Genomic DNA, 24,156 nt, shown 5'->3' with positions numbered 1-24,156 from the left:
CAGTGATATTGGTAGGTTAGCCCATCTCCCTAACATCTGTCTTGTTTGTTCAAATAGCTGGGCTATATTTAATTGGTATAATTGTATTGGATCTCCTGGCAGCTGTATACCAAGGTACTTAAATGAGCCATCGGTTCTTTTAAAGGTACAACGGAGCTGCGCCCATTCCTCCTCAGACATCCATAAGGGCTGGATCTCAGATTTATCTAAATTTAAGCAGAATCCAGAAAACTCGTCATATTCCTTAAATATCTCCAAAAGAGCTGGTAGAGATTCTCTCGGATTCTGAAGTACAACTAGTAGGTCATCCGCAAAGGCAGAGATCTTGAATTGTTCTGTTCCTAAACCCACTCCCTGTACTGTCGCTAGGCCCATAATATCTCTAATTAAGAGGTCTAACACCATTACAAACAAAAGAGGCGAGAGTGGGCACCCCTGTCTTGTCCCTCGGGCTATCGGAAATTGCTGAGAGATCACTCCATTCACCGATACCTCTGCCACTGGGTCCTTATATAAAGTTTGTATGGCTTTTGTAAAGAAACCTCCCACTCCATATGCTTCCAGAACTCCAAACATGAAGACCCACCTCACTCTATCAAATGCCTTGTGTGCATCGAAACTAATAAGGAGTGAGGGGGCTTTCACATGCTTGACATGTTCCAATGCCAGTAATATCTTCCTTAGATTCTTTGCCACAGAGCGTTCCCGGACAAATCCCACCTGTGGACCTAATATCAATTGTGGTAGATACCTAGCCAACCTATCGGCCAAAATCTTTGCAAGTAATTTAGCTTCAAAAGATATCAGGGAGATGGGTCTATAAGATTCTGCCCGATTTGGATCCTTACCTGGTTTTAATAATACAATTATCTACGCTGTTTTCAACGAGTTTGGCAGCTCTCCTCTCAAAACATGTGAGTTAAATACCTTAGCCATACAAGGCGCAATGTCTTCCACTAAAATTTTATACCACTCTGCTGTAAACCCATCCACCCCTGGTGTTTTATATAGGGGACTGGCTCTTATATTCCAACTAATTTCATCCTCTGTAACTTCCGCTTCCAGGACCTCTTGTTGCCTTCTCGTAAGTTGTGGAAGTTTTTGCCCCTCTAAGTATGTTATTGCCTCTAATCCCTCGTCCCCTGGAGGGGCAACACATCTTGTTTTTAAAGTAAAGCATTCTATTTATGAAAGGTGGTACATTCCACTTTTTTTTTGGGGGGGGGGGGGGGAGAGCAACCAGTTTCCTTTCAATTGTTTGCTGGCATTGAATGAAGGCTCTGAGTACAGCACTGTGAACCTTTATTCACAACTACCTGGGAACATTTTCTCTCTTTCATATCACTTTTCATGTTATTTAATACAATCATTACAGTGACATTCTTTGGCAGACTGCATTGCACCAGTGCTCCTTCTGAAACCTTGCAACCGTGGGCCTTAAACCATGTCATTTGGTGTTACTATTGTGCATTCACTGGCACTCTTCTCTCCCCCCCCCCAAAAAAGATATAAATGGTGCAAAAAGAATGGCAGACTTTTTGGCCAGTATTGGTTTTGAACTGTAACCCCACGCACACCTCAGGCTCTGCTCCACCCCAGGGTTTCACTCACACCACCTGGAACCTCTCAGTAGCTGGATGACAAGTTGGGTGCAGACCAGGGCCAGAATAAATCTGGTAGGCCGAGGGTACTCTTTCTGTGGTCACTCTCACTCAAAGGTTAGTAAGCAGTCTCAGTGTTGAACTTCAACATGCTTTACTAACAGTAACTTGAAAAAAAACAGTTCACAAACTTGTCAACTTGGTCTGTACAATTCAGGGTGTTTTTCTTCAGATAGAACAGCACAAAACAGTCTCCACATGGTATCAGGACATTCAAATTCACAGTTCAGTGCTATCTCAAATCTCCTCTATTTGCATATTATTCTCCTCTTGATTAAACTCTCAGGGCCAGATGCACTAAGGTCCTCGGAAGAGCCCTTCCCTTACCGATTCCATAGTGAATCGGTAGGGAACAACCATGCATCAAGGAAATGGAATGCAAATCTCGTTGTAGCTCACTTGCATTCTCTATTCTCTCAGAAGCCAGTTGGCCAGTCGGCCAGTTGAGCATGTGCAGAGCAGCCAAGCATTATGCTGGCTGCTCTGCGCATGCCAAGGACATCCTTTATGGACGTCCTTCACTAAAAAAAAAAAAAAAAAAGGACGTTGTACTTCTTAATTTTTACTCTCGCTCTTCTGTTTTAAATCTTCCTTTGAGACATTTTTCCCTTCCTCATTGGCAGCTGAAGAGAGGGCTAATGGACGATTATGAGGCCCCCCCCCCACGGCCTCTCATCCAATCACAGCACGTTTAGCTGACACCAGTGACAGCTAAACACGCTGTGATGGCTGAGAGAGACCTGGAGGAGGGGCATAATCGAGCACCCTTGAAGAAAGCCAGTCCTGCTCATCAGGGACGTCCTTGTAAAGTGCCTAACATGGACGTCCTTCACTAAACCAAAAAAGGACTTCCTGATGAGCAGGACGGGCTTTTCTTCACGGGTGCTCGATTACGCCCCTCCTCCAGGTCTCTCTCAGCCAATCACAGCGTGTTTAGCTGTCACTGGTGTCAGCTAAACGTGCCGTGATTGGATGAGAGGCCGTGGGGGGGGGGGGGGCCTCATAATCATCCATTAGCCCTCTCTTCAGCTGCCGATGAGGAAGGGAAAAATGTCTCAAAGAAAGATTTAAAACAGAAGAGCGAGAGTAAAAATTAAGATGTACAATGTCCTTTTGTTTTGTTGTTGTTGTTTTGAGTGAAGGACGTCCATAAAGGACATCCCGGACGAGCACTTCGACGGTTTTTTCCCCCGATTGTTTTTTTGTTAAATTTAATTAACATAGTAACATAGTAGATGACGGCAGAAAAAGACCTGCACGGTCCATCCAGTCTGCCCAACAAGACAAACATATGTGTATACCTTACCTTGATTTGTACCTGCCTTATTCAGGGCACAGACTGTACAAGTCTGCCCAGCAGTACTTCCAGCCTCCCAACCACCAGTCCCGCCTCCCATCACCGGTTCTGGCACAGACCGTATAAATCTGCCCTCCACTATCCTCGCCTCCCAACCTTTTTTTGTTGTTGTTTTGAGTGAAGGACGTCCAAAAAGGACGTCTTTTTGGAGTGGGTTTTTTATTATTATTATTATTATTATAAGTGAAGGACGTCCAAAAAGAACGTCTTTGGCGTGTTTTTTTTTTTTTTACAGGTGAAGGACGTCCCTGATGACATTTGTTTTCTTCCGATTCTTTCCTTTGCCCCAATGAGAGGTGTAAACCTCCCGTTAGGTTTTCCACGGTAAGGGGATCGGAAAATGGTAGTGCATCTCATTATAACAGCCTTGCAACGGTAGTGCAGCTCATTATAATAGCCTTTGGATCATCTGCATTCCGTTTTCGTTAGCTGCTACGGTGATCGGAAAATGGCTCGGAGAAGCCTTTTGTGCATGCCATGGTTTACTACTTGCTCGTTAATGGCTCGTTAAGTTTAGTGCATCTGGCCCTCAGTCCACAATTATCTCTGCATAATTTCTTTAGTTACTCTCTGTCCCATCCTGGAACAGGGGTCATTCACACATGCAAAGAAAGTCCTGCCAGAAGTGAGGCATGCCTGCTCCCACTTCTACCTGGGGTATATTGTCCCCCAAGCCAGTGGCATACCAAGGGGACGGTCCATCCTGGGTGCAGGCAGCAAGGGGATGCATGGAGTAGGCATGCAGCTGTCGGCTCTGCCGGTCCCCTGCCCCAGAACAGGAAGTAATGTCAGAGGAGGCAGGGGACCGGCAGAGCCAACAGCCGCATGCCTGCTCTGCGCACCCCCTTGCTAGGAGGAAAGGTAGTGGGGTGATGCGTTGGGGGGCGAACAAGCTAGGTACGCCACTGCCCCAAGTACTCCTTCCTTCCCAGTTTGGGAACTCCCTGCAGGCACCCACTGCCATGTAGCAGAGGCTTCTAATCACCATACATTGCAAACTTCTGCTTTGGTTCCCAGGCCTTTCCCCTCAGTACTAAGGGTCTCGGTAGGGGTGGGCTACCAAAGACCAGAGTCTACTCCAAACAATCTCTATCAGCTCCTGGCCCTGCTCTCTAGGGCTGGACTTTGTTCCGATTTTTCCACCAGGCTGTCAGTGTCAGCTCTATTTCCTTAGTGGCCTCCTTGAAAATCCTCCCACTTTTTTTTTTTTTTGGGGGGGGGGGGTCACAGAGCTTACATTCACAATGCATGTGCTTTGAAGCCCTTGATTCTACCCATTCTACTCATATCTATATTAGTTGAATGTTCTAATGCATGCTTATTAGGTGTATCATTAGTATTATGCTGACATTATATCTCTGATATTTGAATTCCAGTGCTGTCAAATGTGTATACGTTTGATACAGTATAATGGTAGTTCTATTATTAGGTTTCAATTTACTGCTTTCAAGTTTACCTCATTTATTGTATTTATGTTCATTCTTGGTTATTTTAAGTTTTATGTTAACCTGTACCTGCTGTACACCGCCTTGGGTGAATCTCTTCATAAAGGCCGTTAATAAATCCCAATAAATAAATAACATAAAAAATGCTGCTGGTAGGCCTGGTCCAAAATCTCCCTCTCAGAACTGGTTAACATAGCAGCTCTGCATGCCTAGCCTACGAACTGAACTCAGATTCTCTGTATTAACCACCACCTGCATGGTCTCCACATCTCATCTAAATGAAAAAATATCATTTATAAAAGTACAACCAAAATTATGAAAAGTTCACATAAAGCTATTAAATAATATACACTCTTATATAGTGAATTCTAGTTTCTTCCAAACACTAGACTCAGACCAAAACCAACTGAGCAACCATGAAGGATTTAAGTAACATTTTGAAAACATCTCTTTCCTCTTCATGAAAAAGAGACATGCCATGAGCGGATGTAAAGGCTCTTAAAATTCGAGCTCTTTCTGTTTAGGGGTTTGATTTGTAAACTTATTTAGCACCTGCTGGAACGTGTAGTCTTGCTTTTTGTAGGGAATGTAATGGGGGGGGGGGGGGGGATAAGAACTACAAGTCCCTGCATGCAATGGGGTGAACCAGGACTGGATCAACCCTGCCTGCAAATCTGGTTCCAGTTGTCAGCCTTAAATATCAAAATGAAAAAGGAGGTATCCTAATAACTGTCCCCCCAATGTTTAAATACCACAATCAGTGTTGATTTCCAGTGCCTACTGCAGTGTATAAAATTATATGTAGATATTGAATGGTAGCAGTGCAGATGATCCAGGTATAAGCCACCCACCGGAATTTATCCAGGGGTTGGCCAGTATTCAGCACCGGTACCTGGTAAATATTTGGGTAAGTTAGGACAGCTGTTTTGCTGTTCTAACTAACCAGGTAAATGCGCTGATTATCAGAGGACCTCTATTTAGAAAATAGATGGTATAAAACAAAAATTAATTGGTTAGGAAGGGGCTTCAATGGCAACTTCAATAACTGGAACCGAGGACAGTGCCAGGCAGACTTTTACAGTCTGGGTCCCGCAAATGACAAGATGTATTCAGCTAGGCTGGAGAAGGCTTTGAAGGCAACTCCAGTAGGTGGAACATAAGGACAGAGCGGACTTCTACAGTCTATGTCCCAGAAATGCCAATGAAAGACAAAATATGTAATCACACTCATTGTTGATTTAATCATGAATTGAACAGTGAACAGCCATCTTTAAGCAAATGAACAAACATCATGAATTGATAATGAGTGTGACTGTTGGGCAGACTGGATGGACCATTCAGATCTTTATCTGCCGTCACTTACTATGTAAGTCTTCAGAAACCCATTTTTTTGCAAGTCAGCACCACATAAACCAAAATTCCCCTGACTACGTGAGCCAAAGGGCAAATGCGTGAAAGACTGGGGCAGGTGTGGGGGAGCAGGAAGGGCAGATGTCGCCCAGTCCGCAGCAACAAAAACCATTAGATTAATGAAAGCAATGGGGTGAAGGGGGGCGGACTCGGGGACTTTGACAGCTCAGTGTCGTCAGAGCCGCCTCCTCGCAGCGCCCACGGGCCACCAAGCTTGCTTTCCCTGCAGCGAGCCCTGTGAGCATTGCGGAGGCACCGGCGCTTGGCCAGCCGCGCCTCTGACTGACGTCACGCAGCACGAGGGGAATTCCCAGCGAAAGCTCCTGGTAAGGTAGAGTAGGAGAAAAAGCGCGAGCTGTGCGCGCGAGTGCTGGGCCAGGCTATAAGCACCGTCGCAGTTCCAGCCACACGCGACCCTCCCGTAGACATGGAAGGTAAGAGAGATCTCGGTCTGTGCGTGTGTGTTTTTGTGCGCGCGAGCGTGACGGGGGGGGGGAGGTCTGGCGTCGCGTTCTCTCCTTATGGCCGGGACGCTAGGAAGGTTCCTGCCGAAGAGAATGGCGCGGTGGAGCCTTCTTGGGAAGGGAGAAGGAGAAAGTTTCAAACTGTCTCTGATCTCAGCCGCCTCCTGCGATGCGCTAGCAACCCGTACAAGGTCTGATGCACCCATAAGTTTCCCGGGTCTCTGAAAGGCTGCTGCCAGGCATTCTCAGAGCTCCTAGAAGTCTGCTTTTACAAAACCAGAGCGCTAATTTGAAAGAAAACACGCAAACCGAAATCGCTTCATGTTATACGCCAGAGCTGCCAAGTTACTCAATTCCGGGAAGGAAACTTTTCGGCCGGTCCTGTTTTTCAATTTACATCCCAGTTTCATAGTTGTAGTCTCTGATGGGACACCTAGTGTTTATTTTAATGGATAACATCTTGCAGCAGACATGAACTGTCAGAACTCCAGAACTGACCTCTTATTTCCCTCCTGGGACTGGGTAACTTGGCAGCTCTGTTGCAGACTCACTGAAAGTACTTTAGAGTTTCACGCAGAGTTTAAGGAAGACTTAAGGAAGACTTTTGAAGGGAGCAAGAATGCTTTTGATTGGGATCGACTGGTTTCTACAACATAAAAGATTAACAAGTGTTGGACGTTATTGGACAGTTTTAATTTGGTATAAGCAACCTGCATGATGCATGTGTGTGTGTATATATATATATATTTCTCTCTCTGTCTCTATATATCTTAGAACTCTGTACTGGTCACTATAAAAATAGGTTCTATGTAATATATATATATATATATAGTTGGTATATTATGTGTGGAATAAACAGCCTTTCTGTAGATATAATCATCCTTTCTGTTCTGCTGAACACGAATGAAGTGTTGATCTCTGCAGTGCCTATGGATTTTCTTTGAGCTGGGGGTTACTTGCGCAGGAAAAGACTTGGAAGTAGCTAGTTTTTTTTTTTTTTTTTGGGGGGGGGGGGGGTTGTACTGCATTGTATATAATCTATTGTTGATTAAAATATTTAAAGGGGGAAGGTAGTTCTGTTTTTCACACTTCCTCCTATTGATCTCCCATTACTGTTAAAGGTCACAGCCTCTAGTAGGTTCCTTGTTTTTCGCTAGCACCTTTTTTAATATTTACTTCAGTTATTACAACTATCATCTCGGCCTACAAAGCAAGATGCAGCCTCCTCCAGGGCTTTTTGTAGTGCTGTTTATGAGCTGCCTACTTGTTGCACCCACAGTAAACGGTGGGGTTCTTTTGCAAAGCTGCGATAAGAATTGGCCTTAGCATACCCTTTTGTGTGTCTTTACTGCATGCTAAGGCCATTTTTACCGCAGTCACAAAAATGCCTTTTTTCAACTATTTTCATTAATGACTGTGCTCTTATGTTTTCATTAGCATGCAGATATATTTGGCAAAAAAAAATTTTCAATCTTCTTAGGAGCCTTTAGACCTAAACATTTAATCGTATAAGGGTCCTAAATGCAATTAAACTCCCTCAGCCTTATCCATACACCATTATCATACTCATTATACTCCTTTCCATTTTCGCCTCAGCGGTGCTCATATCCAACCCTCATTCAATGTTGGAAATGCTGACTTGCACCAAGTTCTTCATAGGCGATTAATATCGCAATAATTTCATCAACTTTTTAAATTTAAATATATTATAGTTTCCTCCTTAGAGTACTTATCTTAACAGATAATTGGACCGGGGGTTCTGAACTGTCCGACATGCATGTTTTGCCAGCTAGGACTGCCCCCTTTGCCATGTTCAGTGCCAGCCTTTGCAGGGAGAATCCCACGAGTAAACATTGCAAGGCTGACACTGAACACGGCAAAGGGGGCAGTCCTTGACACAGCCTAGCTGGCGAAACATGCATGTCGGACAGTTCAGAACCCCCGGTCCAATTATCTGTTAAGATAGTACTCTAAGGAGGAAACTATAATATATTTAAATAAATTTAAAAAGTTGATGAAATTATTGCGATATTAATCGCCTATAAAGAACTTGGTGCAAGTCAGCATTTCCAACATTGAATGAGGGTTGGATATGAGCACCGCTGAGGCGAAAATGGAAAGGAGTATAATGAGTATGATAATGGTGTATGGATAAGGCTGAGGGAGTTTAATTGCATTTAGGACCCTTATACGATTAAATCATTAGCATGCAGCCATTTTGAAAAATGAACCTGTGAGTGCCACCTATTTAGGAGGCGGTAAGGGCTCCTGCATTAACTGCATGCTAATGTAGGAGTACAGGAATGCTCTCTCTACATGTTCCCTCAAAAATTAGGAAAAAATAAGTAGCACATGGTTAGCATGAGCATATGCCTAAACAAATATGGAACACTTCAGTACATCTTGTGGGGTTTTTTTTTGCTGCGCTAAGCACGCATTAGCGCTTAATGCAGCTTAGTAAAAGGACCCCAGTGACACAAGTGCTGTCAAACCCCAAAGTCCTATTTGGTAACAGAGTGCTAGCCAATAGTTCTATACAGCTCTGCAATTTTAAAGCTAATTCCATCAAGTAAGGTATGTTAAAGATGCTCCCTTTAGTGTCCTTTCATAACAAGGTGAGAATGTGTAACCTTTGCTTAAAGGATTATAAGAACTAATGGACATGCAGCTGTTTATATCCACAGACATGCCAAGTCACGCATTCAGGCCCCTTCTCCAGCTCACACACTTATCTGGCCTGGTCTTGCGCATTAGCTTCCTACTGGCAATTTAGCATTTCTTTATTCACTTTCCTTCCATTACTTCTCTGGCCCAGCATCTCTCCCTTTCTGCTGCCTACCCCCTTGATCTTCCAAATGTACTTGTGCCAGTAGCATAACAGAGACATGGCTTCCAACTGGCACGGGGCCTTTCTTCTGCTTCCTCTGATGCTACTTCTGGTTTCTGGGGGCGGGGCAAGGCAGAGGGAAGATGTGGGACCAGCTGGAAGCATCGTCTCTTCAATGCTGCCGGCACAGGCAATTTTAGAGGATTGTGGGAGGCAAAGAAAGTGAGGGATGCTGGGCCAGAGAAGTAGTGGAAGGAAAGGGAGAGAGAGTGTGTTGGGAGGAGAGAGGAAGAGATGTCAGGATAAAGAGGGGGATAGAGGAATAGAGATGCCAGGACCTGCTGGGAAAGAAGGAAGAGGTAAATGTGCTGGACCCACAAGTAGTAGACAGAAGATAGAGGAAACACCTGCTGGACCCTGGGGAGGGAACAGGAGGGAGGGAAGAGAGAGGGAAAGTTGCTGGCCTGTCGGGGGGGGGGATAGGAGGGGAGGGAGAGATACTTGCACATTAGGGAAAAATAGGGACACAGAACAGATATGTTGGACAGGGCAAGAATAGAGACTTGGGGGGGGGGGGAGACGCTCAATGTGGTAGAAGGATAGGTTCAGGAACACGGGGGTGATGCTGGGTAGGGTAGAATGGGATGCAGAGAAAAGATGGATGGTGCACATGGAAAGAAAAGAAGTGACAACTAGATAAAGAGACTCTGCCAAGACAGTTAAGAAAAAATAGAGGAAAGGAAAGCAGAAACCAGACACTGGGTCCAAAAGTTAAGAAAAAATGACCAGAGACCAAAGGTAGAAAAAATTATCTATTTATTGATTAGAATATGCCAGTTTTTGGCTTGTACACCTGGCAGATCTGGTTTTAGACATGGCTGGGGCCTGCGAGAAGAACTTTCAGCATTCTCCAACATCACATAGGTAAACTTTCAGCTTTGGGATGAGCCACTTTTAGCGTCTCTGTATCCATCTGTGTTAAATGGGATGGATTTGTTTGAGCTGCTTTAACTCTGTGAACAGCCACATTAAAAGTTTGTGAAACAGTGGCGATTCAACTGGTCAAATTTATGCAAACCAAGAAGATGTTTTCCAAAGCAATTGTATTCACCTTCCAAATGTTTTTCATCTTATTTTATGTAATGGCTTATTGTAAGATAAAACACTGTTGTCTTATTTTGATACTTTGTTTTTCAGAGTAGTGAAAACTATAATTGGAGATTATGCGTAGAACTCGAGTCTTTTTGCACTGGATATAGAAATGTGATGGTTGCTGTCCTGTCTTTCTACTGTACATATCTGTGGTTGTATTGTGCACTGATACCTTCAGACTGTTGTTAGTCAAGTGCTTTTGAACAGAGGAAGTTGACAGTATATGCCACATGATACATAAAAAAAACAAAACAAAAACAAGAAGTTGTCCAACAAGTGACCCCCCCCCCCCCCCCGTATGTACCCAGATTGGTGGTCGGGGGAGATATGTCCAGGAGAATCCGCATATACTACTACTAGCGGAGAACTCGAACACTCCACGGAAAGGTGTGAAGGAAAAAAGTGGGATGTCTGACCACAACCTTTTATTATTGGTTGTTTAGAAGCATCCATCTCTCCAGAGGGGGAAGGGGGGGGGGGGGATTGGATTCTGAATCTCAGTTATAATTTGCAGCTGCAAAGCCCAAAGGTACTTTTGTCCCTGTGAACTTCATTGGGAAAGTTTTTTTTTTTTTTTTTATGTGGTACTGTCCTTGCCAGAGAAACACACAGAAGCACGACACTCATACATCCTCAAGTGGAGTGGAAAGACACATAAACAGGGCAGCAGATTTTCATTTTGAAAATGCTTCTGAGCACCATGAGGGCTGATTTTTTTTCTCAGGAGCTAAGTAAACCAATTAGCCACCAAGAGTGGGAACATAACACTGGGGAGCACCTGCTTTTTTCTGCCCTTGGCTTTCTTCTCCCTCAAAACACTGGTCAGGATCAGTGCATGGCATTCAGACTGTAAGTGAGAGATCCTCCACCTGCATGACATGCATGCCTAGTGCTTCTTTATTTTAGTGTATCAACTCTTCTCATACCTCTTCTCCATCGGTTTCTGCTTGTCTTCTAAAAGTTAATTCTTTATAAGTTCATCCTTTATAATTTCTAATTCCCACTTTTGTCTCCCCTTCATTCTATTTATTTATTTATTATATTTGTATTCTGCCTTTTCCAAGGCGGGTACAGGGTTCACATACATAGATTGAATGTTTGACACATACATGGTCTCATTTCACATGTCATGGCTGTTCTCTTGAATGCCTGTCTGTCAGGTCTTTCCTCTTATTTCTGTTGGCTTTCTATTCCTGCCTTGCTTCTTGGCATTAGTTATACTAAACAGACCCTTCCCTGTTGTATCGAACATTGAGTAGAATAGATTGTAGTAGTAAGAAACCCCCCCCCCCCCCCAACATCTTTAGCCTCATTTTTCCTTTGTTATATACGGATGGCATGCAAGGGTGACACACAAGGTACACTTTGCCATCCAGGAGAGGTACAGAGGAAGCCTTTAAAGACTATCCTTCAACATTACTGCTATTGCAGCAGGGGATGCTGCAGTAGCAGTACCCACACTGCCTGCCTCCCTCTCCCTCCGTGGGAACTAAGCGTATTGCCAACATGCTTAGCTTCAGCCAACCGGGATGCACAGGAGACTCTTAGGGCTAGGTTTACTAAGTGGTGCTATGGGCACGTTAGCGTTTTTAACGTGTGTAAATGGTTTATGCGCGTTAAATGCCAACGTGCCCATAGAAGTGTATAGGTGTGTTAGCGTTTAATGCGCCTTAATTTTACAGGCGTGTTAAAAACGCTAACACACCTTAGTAAACATACCCCTTAATTTGAATCTGTACGTAGCCATGAGGACTGGAGACTCTCGGTGATAGTTCCCTCCATATATATATTGAAAGGTTCTTCTTTTCAAATTTGCTGCGAGAGTGGCTTAGAATAGGTTATTTAAGTGGAAAAGGTACTAAGCTGATCTCTGCTGTATCCTCCCAGTGCATAAGGAGCCTAATTCAGAGTAGGGTCATGGCAATATGAATCCATATGCATTTGTTGTGCTTTCTCTGGCATATTGCAGGATTTAAAAGAAAATTTCCAGTATATTGTTGTTTGTGTACTCTTGAAAGCCACTCTATAAAGAGAAATAAAGCAAAATCCCAAAACCAAAAGGTATGAATGAATAAATCTTCAGCAAGAATATATTTACTTCCTTGTACATATCAATGTGTATAACGGAGCTGCATTTTATTATTTTACTATAACATTTTACTATTCGGCTAATAGAGTAATGGGCATTGGGCTTTAACATAACAAATAAATAATAAAAGAAGCAATGTGAAATCAGAGATCAAGTGTTTTTTTCAGTAGGATTTAGCACAGTAGAGCCCCGGATTATTCATATTCAAATTCAATCACCATTTGGCTAAATACGAATAATGTGTTCAGGGCTGAATCGAATACAAATATTCGGTACAGCCCTATGCGTGTTTTGACAAGTGCAGTTGTCAACACAATAAACACATGAGTTTAAATACTTCCTCCAAATGACACCTTAAGTTTCCTTCTGCGACTCTTGAGTGACTTGATATGTCATCACACTAATGGTTAACATTGCTCCAGCCTGACAAAGAAATGCATTTTTGTGCCCAGAATCCTAAAATGATGGTGCATGAATTAAAACTTGCAACTTCAATTATTGGAAAAGTAATGGAAGCGATGCTGAAGGAAAGGATAGTGAATTTCCTGGAAGAAAATGAGTTGGCAAGATCCCGAGACAATATGGTTTACCAAAGGGAAATCGTGCCAAACGAATCTCATTGAATTCTTTGATTGGTGACCGGAGAATTGAACCGTGGATGTGCTATAGACGTAATCTACTTAGATTTCAGCAAGGCTTTTGACACGGTTCCCCACAGGAGGCTCTTATATAAACTGGATGGGCTGAAGATAGGACCCAAAGTGGTGAACTGGATTAAGAACTGGTTGACAGACAGGCCCAGAGGGTGGTGGTGAATGGAATTCGCTCGCAGGAGGGAAAGGTGAGTAGTGGAGTGCCTCAGGGATCGGTGCTGGGGCCGATTCTGTTTAATATATTTGTGAGTGACATTGCCGAAGGGTTAGAAGGTAAAGTTTGCCTATTTGCGGATGATACTAAGATTTGTAACACAGTGGACCACCCCGGAGGGAGTGGAAAACATGAAAAAGGATCTGAAAAAGCTAGAAGAATGGTCTAAGGTTTGGCAATTAAAATTCAATGCGAAGAAATGCAAAGTGATGCACTTAGGAGTAGAAATCCAAGAGAGGTGTATGTGTTAGGCGGTGAGAGTCTGCTAGGTACGGATGGGGAGAGAGATCTTGGGGTGATAGTATCTGAGGATCTGAAGGTGATGAAACAGTGTGACAAGGCGGTGGCCGTAGCTAGAAGGGTACTAGGCGTATAGAGAGAGGTGTGACCAGCAGAAGAAAAGAGAGGTTGATGCCCCTGTACAAGTCGTTGGTGAGGCCCCACCTGGAGTATTATGTTCAGTTTTGGAGACTGTATCTGCTAAGGATGTAAAAAGAATTGAAGCGGTGCAAAGAAAAGCTATGAGGATGGTATGGGATTTGCGTTACAAGACGTAGGAGGAGAGACTTGCGGACCTGAACATGTATACCCTGGAGGAAAGGAGAAACAGAGGTGATATACAGACATTCAAATATTTGAAAGGTATTAATCCGCAAACAAACCTTTTCCGGAGATGGGAAGGCGGTAGAACGAGAGGGCATGAAATGAGATTGAAGGGGGCAGACTCAGAAGAATATCAGGAAGTATTTTTTCACGGAGAGGGTGGTGGATGCTTGGAATGCCCTCCGCGGGAGGTGGTGGAGATGAAAACGGTAACGGAATTCAAACATGCGTGGATAAACGTAAAAGAATCCTGTGCAGAAGGAAGGGATCCTCAGGAGCTTAGCCTAGAATGGGTGGCAGAGCTGGCGGTTGGGAGCGGGGCTAGTGCTGGGCAGACTTATACGGTCTGTGCCGGGGCTGGTGGTTGGGTGGCGGGGATAGTGCTGGGCAGACTTATACGGTCTGTGCCAGAGCCTGTGGTGGGAGGCAGGGATAGTGCTGGGCAGACTTATACAGTCTGTGCCAGAGCTGGTGGTGGGAAGCGGGGATAGGGCTGGCCAGACTTATACGGTCTGTGCCAGAGCCGGTGGTGGGAGGCAGGGATAGTGCTGGGCAGACTTGTAGGGTCTATGCCAGAGCTGGTGGTTGGGAGGCGAGGATAGGGCTGGCCAGACTTATACGGTCTGTGCCCTGAAGAGGACAAATAAAAAAGTAGCACATAGGAATTTATCTTCTTGGGCAGACTGGATGGACCGTGCAGGTCTTTTTCTGCCGTCATCTACTATGTTACTATGTTAACCAAACCTCCATTCAGTCACCTGAAGAGGGGCCTGTTGGTCTCAAAAGCTGGTGTGCAGTGATGTCTTTATCAGGTCTACAAAGGGCCTGGCATATCAAGGAAATGCAAGATAGCATTTACCTGATCTCATTGCCATGGCAACTCTTTAAAACATCTTGAATGATTTACTTGCAACAGCACTTTTCACATGTTAATCTTCTCTATCTATAGTAATCCTCTCATACCTGCCAGATTCTTTTTCATAAGTAACGCCCTGATTTATGTCTGTTTTGAGAGGAGACGTCAATCATTGGCTGAGGTGGTTTTTAGGTTTGGCTAATAGATGAGCAGGTCCTTGTTAATCCACAGTAAAGAACATTTTTTTATGATATCAAGTCACTTCTCTTGAATCATAGACAAATGTAACCATATCTGGGGAAAAGGTGGTTAAAGTAGTGGATCGAAAATGTTGAGACTGGGCCGATGTATATACATTTTATTTATTTTTATTTTTTTCATGTCATGAGTCCATTAGCAGTCTGAAATAGTTACGTTGAACTTGTAACTTTCTTATTTTCTCACATAAAGGATTGTTTGCTGTAACAGAATTCATTAAAACCTCAATTTTATGTTTGTTTCTGGTGACTTAAGTCACCTTTTCCCAGAGATGTTCACAAACTATTCCCCTGTTGGTTTTATGTGTTGGGATTTGTCCAATTTCTGTGTGATGAGGTTCTTGTTAACTCATATTCACAGCTAAGTCCTGACATATTTTATGAAAGAGAGATTTATACCTGACTGTACACTGGGAGTGTAATTTAGGTTAACAAGGTAAGAGGCACCTGTTTTAGACACGTAAGTGCCTGTGTATCTTTATAAAATACTAGCATAAATCTTACAGAAATCATACCTAGATTGAGGGGTGTAGACACTATGCCTGCCCAATGCAGGTGTAAAGCAAAGTTACTCACCTGTAGCAGATGTTCTCCAAGGACAGCAGGCAGCGTATTTTCACATCTGGGGTGATGCCATTCAGTGGAACCCGGTGTGGATGCTGCGCAGTGTATACAGATATTAGAAAATTTTAGTAGCATCCCATCACACAGGTGCCTTCCTGCCTGACACACAAGTGCAAATTCCTCAGTAGGATAGCATAGCTGAAGGAATACAACTCCTAGGGAAGGTGGGAGGGTATGTAAGAATACTCAGCCTGCTGTCCTTGGAGAACATCTGCTACAGGTGAGTAACTTTGTTTTCTCTGAGGACATTTAGGCTATCAGAGGTTCTCAAATGTGAGAATACTATCTACCAGGCCCATTGAAACAACAATAAGGACTCGAAATGTCGAGGCCTTGAAGTCAATCAACCATATACTGTATACATACTAGTTGTAAAGGTGCAGCCTGGAACAGTACAAAACTGGGCCTAGGAGGGTGGAGTTGTATTCTGCAGAACTGTCTGACTACCTTAGGAAGGAACTTAGGTGTGTGAGAAGAACTTGTCTTTTGTGATGAAATGTTATGTAAGGTGGACCAGCGGCTAGGGCCTGAAGCTCACAGAGTCTGCAAGCTGAAGTGACCTTATCAATGCTGGTGCACACCCAGGGTAGATGAAGTCTGAGCAGCCATCAAGGTTGATGGATTGGTCTTACAGAAGTCAGAAAGTGTCTCCTGCTGGACCTGCCGTGCCCTCTGCGTCCTCAACTGCATTTTTAAACAGGGAGATCAAAAGTTAGGCTCATGGTTAGGTCCAAGGCACCCAATGCACTAAGTGTACGAATCCATTATAGAAATCACTGGACTGCATTGGGCGTACCTTTTGAAGCCACTGGGGGGTCTGATCATCGAGAAAAGAATTGAAGCTAAATAAATTCCTCGATCTTGAGCTTCAAAAAGGGGCAAGGCTCAAATCAGTGCTCAGGCCTAAAAGGAGCCTGAAGAGCCGTGCAAAAAATTGAAGAGCTGAAAGCCTAATAAAATAAAGGGGAAGATACTGAAATTAAAAACTATGAAGAAAATGAGAGAAACAGAAGAAAAACCCGCATGGGGATGAATGCACTGAAAAAAAAAATCTGTTGAGAAGCACTGAAAGGAGATTACGAAGATGCGACTTCTGAGCTCCGCAGAATAAAAAGCAGACTGAAGAACCTGCGCTCGCGCATTGGGCGGGAAGGCGCCCATGTATGTGCAGTGGGACACTGCTAGAACTTTCTAATAGCTTTATATTCTGGGCAGCGTCTGCAGCGGGCTCCGTCAGATGTCACCCCAGATGTGAGAATACCGATGGCCTGATTATACTCGGAGAAATGTATATACACACAATTGTGCATATTGTATGTATTTGATAAAAGACCCATGTAAATTGGGATTCCACCCATGCCTTCCCAAACTCCACCCGAGTCCACCTGTTTAGAGATTGACATGGCTCCATGGCTCTGTCCTCATCTGCAGAAGCCTCAAACAATTTTGATTTTATATTTAAACTAGCTGTTGAGCCCGTTAAAAACGGGCTAGTGGGTCGCCGCTGACCCCCCTCCACCCGTCCCGTCTCTTCGCTATTCAACTTACATCTCCACAGCAGGCAGATCAGCTGAGCTGTCGGCCTTCCTTCTCTGCCTGTGTCCTGCCCTCGTGTGACGTAACGTCGCCGAGGGCGGGACATAGGCAGGGAAGGAAGACCAACGGCAGCTCAGCTGATCTGCCTGCTGCGGAGATGTAAGTTGAATAGTGAAGAGATGGGATGGGTGGAGGGGGGGGGTACCAGTGGCGGCGACCTCGGTGGTTCCCTCCCCTTCGCGCAGTTTCCCTCTCTGTCCCGCCCCCCCGTCATCACGTATTGATGCGGGGGCGGGACAGAGAGGGAAGTCTCTACTGCGCATTTGCGAGTGAGTACGGTCACTCGCCGTTTATATGTTTGATCTTTTATTAAAGTATAAAAAGGAACAATATGCTGTGCAATTATTGTGTATAGATTACAAATAGAAAACAATAATAACAGTGAACAGTTATAATAACCCTCCTCACCATCACCCTCTACCCTTCCAACCCCAACAATAGCTGATTCCTACTTCCCCAAGGAATACTAATCCACCCTGTTAAAATGTCCAGGGGTACAAAATACAACCCGTTCTGTATGCCCTAGAGGGGAAGAAATATGCCCTATGAAGCACTGTTATGATTTTTAAATCTGTGGATGAATAAGAAGTCATCAACAATCTCAGGACAATCTAGCTCTCCTATCTTTCACAAGCCTTCCTTCAATAGAAGATATCTTCTTAAAAGAAGACCTGGTAGCAGGATGTACAGGATCCCCCATGCAAATTTTGCTGGTTGTGGCCAGCATGTTTGCTCATTTTACCAAAAAAATCAAAATGTTGTGTGCATCACTCAAGCATAAATAACAGTCCAATTTATTAACAGGCTTCAAAGTAGAAAATGACACGGGGACAAAGTCTCTGTTCCCATCCCCGTGCGATCTGTCCCCGCCCAGTCCCCATCCTCGCGGTTACTGCGGGTCCCCATCCCCGTGTCATTCTCTACACCTGTTGTACAAATACCAGCTTGCACTGCGTATGCTGTTAAGCATGGCCTGTTTTATAAGAGCCTGTTATGTTTTATGCATGGAAATGGTTTAGTTGTTTATTTTCATTAACTATGCACACAAGTGTAGTTGCAGAACTATCTCAAAACATAACAGCATTGATAGCAAAGCGTAACAATCATATGTTTATTTCTTTTGACCCAATAGGAAGGGGGTCGCTGTCGGGAAATGCACCATCTCCAATTGGCTAGGCAGATTGCATTTCCTTCACTTACACCCAGGCTGGGCTGGCGAGGGTCATGTCACGGCTCATAGTGTTAGAGCCATGGCAGCGTCAGTGGCCCACTTGAAGTCAGCCACTATTGAAGAGATTTGCAAGGCTGCGACGTGGTCATCTGTCCACACATTCACATCACATTACTGCCTCCAGCAGGATACCCGACACGACAGTCGGTTCAGGCAGTCGGTGCTGCAGAATCTGTTTGGGGTTTGAATCCAACTCCACCCTCCAGGACCCGATTTTATTCTGTTCAGGGCTGCACTCTCAGTTAGTTGTTCTTCGTAGGTCAATTTCTGTTATGCCCTCGCCGTTGCGAGGTTCAGTTGATCTGGGTTCTTGTTTTGAGTGAGCCTGAGAGCTAGGTATACCCCAGTCGTGAGAACAAGCAGCCTGCTTGTCCTCGGAGAAAGCGAATGATACATACCTGTAGCAGGTGTTCTCCGAGGACAGCAGGCTGATTGTTCTCACCTACCCTCCCTCCTCCCCTTTGGAGTTGCGTTTTGCTCATTCATTTGCTTGTCATTCAACTGAGCGGGAACGGTCGCGCACGGGGTGGGAAGACGGCCGTGCATGCGCGGTGGGCATGCCCTGCGTGCGGGACCGCCCGCGATGTTTTTTTCCGGTTGGTGGGGGCTGCCGTGGGACGTCAACCCAGTCGTGAGAACAATTAGCCTGCTGTCCTCAAAGAACACCTACTACAGGTATGTATCATTCGCTAAGGCCACATTGAGCCTGCAAATAGGTGGGAAAATGTGGGATACAAATGTAACAAATAAATATACATTTGTCTATTCTAATTCTGAAATTAAAACAATAGACATTTTAACCAAGGGTCAGAGAAATTTATATCCCCAGCCAGAAGAGTATGTATAAATGTATAAAAACCTGTTTAAACAACCAGATTGTAGAAACCGTCTGAAGTTGTGTTGTAGTGCAGGCAGCTCCTCAGTCAAGTCACTGCAGTTCACATAAAGGCTTAAGGTTCATTCATGTATAGGCACGTATGTACATTTATAGTGAGAGTTACACAGTTACACAGGAAAATAGTATTCTAGAATAGGATATAGGTAAACCCCTCACGTAGTGTGGAATTCAGTACTTCAGCAAACAGGTTTTCAGGGGCTAGCAAGTGGGTTTTGGTTTCATGTTTCAGTGCTCCGTCTATTAAGCCTCAGTAGAAAGTGGCCTTAGTGCGTCCTTATGCGGGTTTTTCCTGTATGCTAATGCTGTTTTTACTACAGTAATAAAATGATCAATTTTCTATATCTCCTATTGATGGCTATGACTATGACTTAGACCACATCTTCCATCAACTCCCCCTATGCTATCCCTCAAACTATTCCCTCCTCCAGCCACTCCCACCCCCTTATCCCTTGCTCATTTCAACCTTCCTCCTCCTGCCTCTCCTACCCCCTTCTACTTGCCCATCCCACCTATCTGCATATCTCCATCATTATTCTGTTATACCACAGCTTGTAATCTCTCTGCAATACCTTGTAACCCCTATTACTACATAAGCCACACTGAACCTGCCTTGAGTGGGAAAGCGCAGGGTACAAATGTAACAAATAAATGTTGCTGTTATCACTCGGCCGTTAAATATTACTAGCATGTGAGCAATTACTGACACCTATTTGTAGGTGGTAAGGATTAAATCGTTCATTCTGCACTAATCAGCATGCAATAATGTCACTGCATCACTGCACTAACCGACTAGTGTAGAAACGCCCACTCACCGCTCCCAGGCATGCCCCCTCCGCAAAAAAAAAAAAAAATTATGTGGGAAGCGTGCGCCAATAGGAAACTTACACAGGACACCTGAGCATGTTCTGCAGTAAGAAGCCCTTTTAATATGTGGTAAGCGTTGCTTCTGTCAGGGTTCACTGTGAAGGATGTACGTGGGTGGTTACACATTTGATGCTTTGTAGTTTGTGAGCTCTTTAGGTGGGGGAGGGGGTAGCAACAGATATGATTGCAATGTGAACGGGGAATTATTTGTACTAATTTGTTTTGTACTTTGAGTATGTTGTTGATTTTTTCCCAATAATAATAAAATAAATAAAATATATATATTTTTTTAATGTGGTAAGCACATGCTAGCACTTGCCACAGCTAGTAAAATGACCTCTAAAATTTTTTTCAGCACAAGTTATTGGGGAAATATTTGTTTCTGATACACTGAAGTGCTTATTGTTTATGCAGCCAGTTGATGTCATCATGGGAAGTTTTCATATTTCTTCTTTTCTCTTCTCTTTTCCCCCCTCCCTCTACAGTACAAAATCCTCGAACTTTTTTCCAAAAGCACTCACTGTTAGGTAAGATAACATTGCTAAGATTCCTTTCGTTTTTAAAAGAAGAACATAAAGCTGCTTTCACCACATGAACAAAAATCAAATGCAAACTTTTTTTTTTTTTCTAGGTGGTGTAGAACAATATGTAGAAATGTTTGAACAGCCCAAGCAACGGGGCATGAGGTTCAGGTACAAGTGTGAAGGTCGCTCGGCAGGCAGCATTCTGGGAGAACGCAGCACAGTAAATAACAAGTCGTACCCATCCATACAGGTAAACCGGCACAGATTAACTCTTACTTCAGATTTCTTTATTAATGTTATTCATGTAACAACTTAATTAACATGTGACAGTTACAGGTGGCTTACAATAAACAGTTACATCGCTGTCAGGCTTTTACATCACAACCTATTATGCTCTATCCCTTGCTTCAGAGATTTGTTTTAAAACAGTTGCGCTAAGAAAAGTTCAGGTACACAGTTCACTTGGCAGGACAGGGTTGAAGAGAATAGAGTATAATCAGAGAATTGGTATCTGGGGCTACTTTCTGAAGCGAGTACTTATCGGGAAGTAGGTTTGTTTTATTTTTTTCCCCCTAATAAGTGAAAACATTAAAGATGAATTAGATGGCTCAGCGAGTTTATTGAGATGACAACAGCCTTTTCTGTCTTTAACTCATCGGTTTTAAATCCAGGGTCTAGGTTACCAGTAGTGACCAAAGCCATCTGGTAGGTCTGTATGAAGTGAGTTTAGTGGTCTTAATCTAGTTCTCATTGGACAGATGCTAACATTACTATATAAAAACAAACAAACCCTACTGTCCACAATGACACTCTGTAGGCACCTTTATTAACAGTTTGAGCAGAGGATGAACTTCCCTTTTACTTTAAATGTACTCCATCCAGAGCAAGTCTGAGCACATCAGCTGGGTGGAAGTTACACTGACAGTACCCCTATTGTTCTTGTTATATGAGTCAGTAAAGTATTTTGGTTTCTAGTACTGATTAATCTGCCACTGTTCATGACCACTGAATTAACTAGAAAAATGTAAATCTATGTATTTAAAATAGGAAAAAAAAAAAGTAAAATATCCCAAGCAATAACTCGGAGGGCATAATCACAAGTTGAAAAGTGTTTGGTTTATTCTGCCATGTACTTTTGACCTCTGAGGAATGACTATGATAGTAAGTTCATTGTTAAAATGTGCAGTCCTGAGATCGCATCTGCCAAGGAGGACAGCGTGTAGTGGAGACAGTTCAAAGGAGCGACTCTAAAACGGTGCACAGCCCTGTGCACTGTAAGTCATTTATAGAGACAGTAAAGGAGTTTTAACTATGCAAGAAGATATGTTACAAGTATTCAGATATTGAGCATCCTTCAGCAAGGTACAGAAAAGTAGCGTTTACACAGCATGAAAAGCTAAGAGAGAGAAGGGAGCACAGAAAAGAGGAAGTACAGAAAGAATGTGAGTAATGCTTTTTCACTGAGACAGTGGTTACATCCGGAACACAGTGGAGGTTATAAGAGCCACAACAGTGGAAGAATTAAAGCATTCCAGTGCTGTCACAGGTCTTAGGCCTTCTACTTTCCTTCCCCTGTCACCAAGGTTCTTTGGTTTTAAGTACAAGCCCTAAGACCCGTGACAGCACTGTAGGCAAGTGCAAATGAGACTGATGTGGTGGACTAGGTGAGCCTTTTCTGCCAACATCTTCCACATTTCTAAAACTGATACTATGATTAATACATGAGAATTTGGCTGTTACATTCACCACTTCAACCTTCAGCTCTCTTCGGGGTCCTTTTACTAAGTTACGTTAACAGATTTAGGGCTCTGTTTACTAAGGTGCGCTAGCGTTTTTAGCGCATGCTAACTGTAGGCGCCCATAGGCACTAACGCGCCTCTAGCATGGCTTTGTAAACGGGGCTGATAATATGGCACTTAGCAAGCTTGACATTAAAATGGATTAACTCCTGGGTTAACTGCATAATGTGGGTACCCGAGGCAGTGGGAGAAAGAGGCTTATTTCAAAGCATATAGACTTACAAAGTTACATAGGTTACTATGGGCTCATTTTTGACAGAGAAAAGCATTTAAAATGTGGCATAAATTGGCTATTTTTAAAACACATTTTTGAAATGTTTTAATATGCTGTTTGTCAGCAGTGCGTTCAAATCACAAGTGGGGATGGGTGTTGGGGGGGGCTCCAAGTCTTGGACTTTTTCTGCCATAATGGAGGAAAACAAAAATGTCCAGGGCTACATTTTAAATGTTTTGGTCTAGACCTGTGTTTTATCATGACTAAGTCAGAAAAAGGTGGCCTAGATGATCAGATGACTACTGGAGGAATTAAGGCATGACCCCCTCTCATCCCCCCCAAAGATGTGAAAGAAACAGTACGTACCAGCCTCTATGACAGCCTCAGATGTTCTAGCTTAGTCCCTATTAGAGTAGCAAGCAGGTCCCTGGAGTAGTCTAGAAGGCAGTGCAGGGCACTGTAGAGAAGGGGACCCAGGGCCTATAACCCATTTTGACTGTTACACTTGTGGTGGAAAGCAGTGGCGTAGCCAGACTGCCAATTTTGGGTGGGCCTGAACCCAAAGTGGGTGGGCACAAAATTTCTCTCTACCCCCCCTCCCCCAGCAAAATGTAGTCACACTCAGATACATTTGTCACACAGGGTAAAGTGCTGCTTTTCAGTGCATCAGATTTCAGACAATTTATTTAATAGCCTAATCCTTTTCAGTGAGCTTCAGAGGCCAAAACCTCCTGCCTCAGGTCGGTATAATGCTGTTACGGTATCCTCTCCTGACCTAAGGAAGGAAGTATTGGTCTCTGAAACTTTATTAACACCATATTACTTTATCCTAAATTAAAAATACAATTATTTTCTTTACCTTTGTTGTATGGCCATTTACTTTTTCTCATTGTGTTGCTCCCAGTCTCTAGATTCTGCTTTCCTTCGTTTTCGCTTAACTCTTCTGCCAGGGTTTCCTGGCCATTGTCATTTTTCTCTCCTTTTTCTTTGCTTTCTTCAATATTTTTCTGCCTCTCTCTCTCTCTCTGTCCAGATTTAATTAATTCTTACTATCCATTCTTTAATTTCCTACTTATGGCTTTTCATCTTTTTCTCACCCTTGTTCTCCCCATGCCCCTTCTTCTTATTCTCCGTCTTTCACTACTCTCCTTTTCCATCCAGCAGCTCTCTTCTTTCTCTCCCCATCCTTCCAGTGTCTCCCCTCTCTCTCCCCATCCTTCCAGTAGTCTCCCCTCTTCTTTCTGCATCCTTCCATCCAGTGTCACCTCTTTCTCCCCACCCTTCCATCCAGCGTCTTCCTATTTCTCTCCCCTTCTTCCACCCATCTACCCTCTCTCCTGATCCTTCCATCTAATGTCTCTCTCTCCCTCCTTCTAACCAGTGTCTATCTCTCTAACCCTTTTCTGTTCAGTGTCCCT

General features: G+C 43.7%; 1 protein-coding gene across 1 annotated transcript in view; it reads left to right on the top strand.

The window, feature by feature from the left end:
- The first annotated feature begins 6,201 nt into the window (after positions 1–6,201).
- REL (REL proto-oncogene, NF-kB subunit) overlaps positions 6,202–24,156 on the top strand; it is an 85,970-nt gene continuing 68,015 nt past the window's right edge. The window contains exons 1-3 of the mRNA XM_030196188.1: positions 6,202–6,307; positions 20,687–20,728; positions 20,833–20,975. Coding sequence (XP_030052048.1) covers positions 6,301–6,307; positions 20,687–20,728; positions 20,833–20,975 — 192 coding nt within the window. The 5' untranslated portion in view covers positions 6,202–6,300. The remainder of the gene's footprint in view (positions 6,308–20,686; positions 20,729–20,832; positions 20,976–24,156) is intronic.

Source organism: Microcaecilia unicolor, chromosome 3 (genome assembly GCF_901765095.1).
Source record: "Microcaecilia unicolor chromosome 3, aMicUni1.1, whole genome shotgun sequence".
NCBI classification, from domain to species: Eukaryota; Metazoa; Chordata; class Amphibia; order Gymnophiona; family Siphonopidae; genus Microcaecilia; species Microcaecilia unicolor.
This window is presented reverse-complemented; position numbering and strand designations above follow the sequence as displayed.